At 42.2% G+C, this 6,317-nt stretch overlaps 1 protein-coding gene across 3 annotated transcripts in view; it reads right to left on the bottom strand.

Annotated features, from left to right (window-relative positions):
• The window catches only part of dscaml1 (Down syndrome cell adhesion molecule like 1), a 107,248-nt gene extending 102,642 nt beyond the window's left edge, over positions 1-4,606 (bottom strand). For 2 of the 3 annotated variants that reach the window (XR_004327415.1, XM_032503420.1), the window contains exon 1: positions 4,344-4,583. Coding sequence is in view for 1 of the 3 variants with exons in the window: in XM_032503420.1 (XP_032359311.1) it covers positions 4,344-4,386 (43 nt within the window). In the remaining 2 variants the exon portion in view is untranslated. Of the gene's footprint in view, positions 1-4,343 lie in introns of all 3 variants that reach the window. The other variant, XR_004327417.1, reaches the window with a different exon arrangement.
• Positions 4,607-6,317: the final 1,711 nt, after the last annotated feature.

Here is a 6,317-nt window from a genome sequence, read left to right as displayed (position 1 = left end):
GGGTGGGGGGGGGGGTATGGGTTGGGGGGGTAAACAACCCCTATCTCCAGTTTATGCAGTGTCAGTAAAATATTAGGCAGCCATTTCAGTGTTTGGAAATTCACATCTCCCACTTCAAAAGGATGATTTCCGTTGTTGAAGTGAGTGTCAGATTTGTAGAGATGTGTTTTTTTTCCTATTCTCCCTCAGAGACAGGGCCATAAATCGTTTGATAGTAAGCAGAACAGGAAAGAGAAAGAAATACAAAGTCGATTGTAAGATGTTAAAGTGAGATTGTTTCATTCTTTTGTCACTCAAGGTATGACCATCAATCTTTCTCCGTGCGTAATGGAGAGGGCACCGGGCTACCGGACAACTACTGCTGTGCGTAAAACCTGTTGAGTGAGCGGTCCAAATCCACTTCTGTCTGTAGAAGCTTAGTGAAATAATGACCTTGTTACTATGGGCTTTAAGATCTACAGATGTGTGATTAGAAACAGTCATACAGTTGGGAACGTTGTCTTTTGAGAGTGGTGCGTGACAACTGAAAAGGCTAAAAGCCAACCAAGATTATCCCTCTTACCAAGTAATTTTGTGCGCTTATAAAATCCCATTCTACTAACGCGACAAGAATGTTTTTTTCTGTTTTGATAAAAAACAGTGCTTTAATGCGTTTTTAAACCAACCTTCGTGTATTGAGACCGCGTGACGTGTTCAGATGGCCGTGTTTGTGCCGCACGGGTCAGCTGCCAAACGCAGACCACCAACACTTGACAACGAAAGCAGGCTTTGCTCGCCAGAGCACAACCAGGGAGGCGAGTTAACCTGAGAGTGGCATGTAGCTATTATACTGTGGAGCAGTGTGTCTCTCTCCTAGAAAAGTGACAGGTGGTGCAGGCACAGCGGGACTCGACCCGGAGAAATAAGACATATAGTGGGTCACTTTTCATGTTTTGATCTGATGTGACTTTTTTGAAATGGACATGTGCGTGATGGATACACTGTAAGTGAATGAATATGTAGTTCTGATGTTGGCAAGATTGCGTAGTGAAGTTACGCTAAGGCACTTTATGAATCCGTGGAACTAGAAAAACAACAAAAACTCCCACACATACTCTCTCCTCCTCCACGTTCTGCATAGTCATCTTTAAAAATCACTTTTTTTCTTTCAATCAAGACAAAAACAGGGAATCTTGAACTGTATGTCAAATACCACACCTCCCAGTCCCCGAACAAACACCAATTCAATCAGATTTTAGCCTACACCATGATTGGCTATTTAAAGATAGAGGCAGTGAGGTGGGAAGAAAACTCCGAAGTTGTTGTCATACTATCAGCCACTAAAGCTTCAGTTGTCCAATCCAGACACAACATCTGAGTGTATCGTGCGGGTGTAGCCTAGTGGCCACCAGAATCTGACTCATAACGCAATTACTGCGCTCCCCCTTCAAGCACTTCTCTAGTCTGTATCTGTTTTGACTCCAAAATTACACACAGCCCGTGGTCCGCAACAACGCAGCAGATCAGCGGCTCAGGCCTGTCTGTACAGGAGTCCCTTGCAATGGAATGAGAAAAAACAGGTGACCTTAGAACAGATCAGTTTACCAAACTACCCTTCTGTTCACACGTATTGAAATAGTGGTGAAATTCCGTGTGTTACTTACTGAAATAAAAAGTACTGACATTAAATGGTGTAAGTGTCCACATCCCATCTTATCAGAATTGCTTAAAGACAAAAAAACGCGATGTTTAGTCCATCACATGTTCAAATAAAAATAAAGTGCGGACACAAAATAAGAACCAACGTGTTTTACATCTTTGCAAGAACACTGTAAGTCAACACAGTCAATGTTCAGTTTAATGTGGAGCGTGTGCTGCAGGAGGCCTGTAGACAGAAACTGGATAAAACCGGAATCACATTAATTGATGAAATAATTATGGCAACAGCTCTCACTTCATCTCGATCACTCGATCACACATTTTCCCTTAAAATCTGTACAAATACTGACTGAATTTCTCCAAGTTCCACACCAAAGGGACTGTCGTTTTTTGACTGATTTAGAAATCTACTAATTGTAATAATTATTTAAGCCTTTTCCTATTTCACAGGCCCTCTTCTGGCCTATGTCAGGCCTGAAAGTAGATCCCCACACAGCCCTCAGCAGTTTGTCTCAATTTATTTTTACATAAAATGACAAGCAACCTCCCAAATCATGACAAAGAAGAATGAGTGTATCCTCCCCCTCCTCTCTCTATCTATTCATCTATCTATCCACCCATCCATCCCTCTCCCCCTCCTCTCCGCACTCATGGGTGCAGGTGTGCTGATATGCAGCCAAACCAAATCAACAAAATGCCACTAATAACCTAATGAATGTCAAATTAATGACAGAAAAAGATAAAGAAAAATACTTAATTCTCTGAAAATGTAGCGATTGGACTAAAAAATATGTTCATACCGATGTATCAAAATAAGCAGAGACTTGTGTGCCATTCAAGGAGGCGCGGCCGAGCCAGGAAAATACGCAGTACTAATGCATATGCATGTATGATAATAGACCTACCTTTCCACCTTAAAATAAAGTTTATTAAAAGTTATGCATATCTAAAATACACAGCATCCACATGAGACAACAAATCACAGTTGATTCGTGCAAAATGAGCGGAACATGGCGTTGAAAAACAACGGAAAATGGAAGTTTGTTTTCCACTGCGTTATCTACATCTCTCCCATCTCAAGCACTCTTTCCGCTCCAGTGGCTGTTTGCAGCCCCCAACCCTCCTCCCCTCAACACACACACACAAACACACACACACATACACACACACACAATCTCGTTCGGTCACGGGACAAGGCGATGTACAGCGTGTACAATCGAAATAGACCCTTTAATCCAATTACATACAACAAAAACAGTCCAGAAGTCCTCGCTGCAGCTGCAGCCTGGCAGAGGGCACTGCCAAGGCCAATGATGGAGACCAGGAACATGAAACATGCGTACTATCCATAATCATAAACAAATTCTTTATGATTATTTCAAATGTGTTAACTATAAAGCTTATAACCAGGCATCTTACGGACCCGTGCGTATATGAAAAACAGATGAAAATGAAGTGGAAAATAAAATATTTTCCTCCGTTGTGTGGTTGTTACAAAGTGATGGAAATTCATAGGAAACAAAAGAACATGTCATTGTACATTTAAAGGCTAATATAATCATTCTCGTCCATCTGCAGTATTAAGAGCGAAGGCAATCAGTAGAATCTGGTGCCACAGAAAATGGTGGCTGAATAATTAGACCAGGCATGATAACAACTGAGTCTGCATACACTGGCTGACACCCCTACATCTTATCAAAGAAAACAACCCGCAATATATGGCCTCGTCTTTTAAATATCCAACTGGGGCACATTACCTACAAATTAAAAGCCAGCGCTCAATACCCCCAGCATCAGTTCACACGTCTCTCATAAAACGTATTGACCCTTGTTGCCACACAATTGCACATACACTTCAAAACACGCGAACAAAAATTGGTCTTTATGCACTATTTTAGTGCTATTTCCAAAAATCACCTGATAAAAAAGGAAGCTTTAACCCCAAGGGATCCCCCTCTTCTCCCCCCTCCCTTTCCGCGCGAGCACACACAAACACACACACACACACACACACAAGCACACACATACATACACACTAACATTTTATTTGTGTTGGGACAGGGCAGAAAAAGTCAGCAAATACATTAAACTTCTCTGCCCCCTTGGACTTTTGCAGCCTACAGCTGTGGCCAACATCAGCGCTCGAGGTCGCCTGTCTACCCGTGCGCGCGCCTGCAGATCCTTATCTGCCTCTCCTCCTATTCAACAGCCTCCATATTCACGACACCTCCACATATTCATCATGCAAAAATGCAAAAGCCGTTGTCTTTTTCATCTTAACAAACGCACTGTGCACTTTTGAGATCTAGTATGTGTTTTCTCCTTTTCTCCGTTTGTCCAAATTAAGTGCACATTGATTTTATGTTCATAAGCCTTTTTTGATCGTTCTTAATCATATTATCAGCTGATCATTTTGAGACATTGAGAACGCAAGAGAAATCCGAGCACTCGTTCATGAGGAAAATTAACGCAGATCAGAAAAAACATCATTTCAAAACATTAAGAAAAAGTTACCAGTCTTGCTCGAAAGGTGATTTAGAGTCTGATTTGACATATGTTCCCCTCCTTTGTGAATCTAATCAATTCAATCCAACATCATTTCTCAACCTGACAAGCTAATAAACACGCACAGTTAACTTCAGCAGTGCAATGGAAGAGACAGCATGCAGATAAGCAACACTGGAAGATTCACATTTCCAACGTACCTTCTTGCAAAGAATACAGCAGAAGTAAAGTTACAAGCCACATGCCATTAAAAGCAGTTATATTTCACAGGAATGTTGTGCAGTCCCCCAAGAAGAGTGCACGGCGCAGCGGTCGGCCAGGCGAGTCTCCGTGCTGGACTGGTTCTTCTGATACTCCCCGGCGGTCTCTCCAGCCCTGGTCCCACACTCTCCAGCGCCGAGAAACGAGCCGCGGAGAAAGTACCGCCTCTGCTCCCTGTTCTCTCCTCCCCTTACCGGGACAGGCTGCTGTCGCCCCACCCCCGGTATCCTAATGATGCGGCGTGATGGAGAGGTGAGCTATACGCACTACTAGGGGACCAAAAGGAAACCACTGGTACCTCTGTATTACGCGCACTGGACAGATAGCTTCATCTGACAACTTCGTGGACTCCCACTGACAAAGTTTAAAATGTCCTGTCATACAAGTCATTTGAATGTTGTTTTTGTGAAAGGAAGTTTAAAAAAACAACCGTTGGGGGAAATGCCTGTGCGTATTTCCCATGCAAATCATCTCCAATTTCCATAAATCAGTTGTCAATGCAGCAGTGGTGCGCGCACAGACTTAAAGTAAAACCAACAGAATGTGCCATTGTGAAGTAACAGAACATGGGCATCTATTAGTGCGAAGTCCAGGTGGAGAGAAGAACAGGAGCGCTGAGAGGCTGCAGCCTCCGTTTCATTCAAGGGGAAAGTGGGAACGTGCTCTGCGCACCTGCGTGTTACTACCATAGACACTCGTAGCGCTCAAATCACTTTTCTTCAAAACAGACCGAACAGTTTTAAGAAAAAAACACAGCATGGGGGAATTATCTACAATCAACCGAATTTAAAATATGTGTATACTGTGGTCGATATGGTAAATAAATTCATTAAATTCGATCTGTAAAACTCGCTCTTTGACTTTCTAACTCACACACGCGTGCGCGATGATGAGCCTTCTTTCTTGGTTACTGACTCGGGAACAGTCTGACTCTTAACAAAACCTCCTGCACTTTCATCTACCTTATCCATTTAGTTATATTAAAAATATATACAATGCAAATAGCCTAATAAATAGTAGGAACATCTTTAAGAATACTGTGAGTTAAACAGGCTGTAACAACAGGAGTTAAGAAGCCTGCAAGTTCTGAAGTCACACAAGCCTGATTTACATGTGTTTACACTGCTGCTTTAGCACCTGACCAGGACAGAATCTAAACATCCTATTTCACACTACACTATTAAGTGTGTATGTTTTAAATATTCAAAATAGTGCATCAAAACCTGCATTTATAGATATAAGCATCAGCAGCCAGCCACATGATGCAGTGTACTGACTAATCTGACACTTCTAAAAAAAAGAAAAAAGAAAAAAGAAATTAAAAAAAAGAAGAAAATCATAATCCCATTTTGGACATAATAATTCACTCTAAATCAATTAATCGGCTATATGATATTTCACTCTAAATTAATTATTGGAGAAAAACAATCAACTGACCTCCATGGCCTCTGAGACTTTAACACTGCATGGGTTCAAAGCTGTCTCATTCAACCCTCTTCTCTTTACTGTCATTTAGTCCAAATTCCAGTCCAATCTACACACAATACACTAAATGCCAATGCACAGCTTATTGTTCTTCATCCATTTCAGACCAACTGTGTAAACTCGACTCGTTTACCACTCAGTCACACTACTTATCTGACATTAAACACCTTCAACTTGACATGACCTCTGCCACTAATCTTTCTGTGTCTCTCTCAGTAATATAACGTAATGTGGCATTTGGAGTCTCGTAACCAGAAGTAGTCCTGGTTGAGGAACGGAGCTGAGGCAAGCTGTGGCCTCTCTCACTCCCACTGAAGAGCCGCTGTAGTGTGGCAGGCAAGGCAGCACACTCTGCCTCCACTCTTATTATATAACAGGTGGAAACACACACACCCACGCACCCTCTCTCTCTCTCTCTCTCTCACTCA

Source organism: Etheostoma spectabile, chromosome 3 (genome assembly GCF_008692095.1).
Source record: "Etheostoma spectabile isolate EspeVRDwgs_2016 chromosome 3, UIUC_Espe_1.0, whole genome shotgun sequence".
NCBI lineage: Eukaryota > Metazoa > Chordata > Actinopteri > Perciformes > Percidae > Etheostoma > Etheostoma spectabile.
This window is presented reverse-complemented; position numbering and strand designations above follow the sequence as displayed.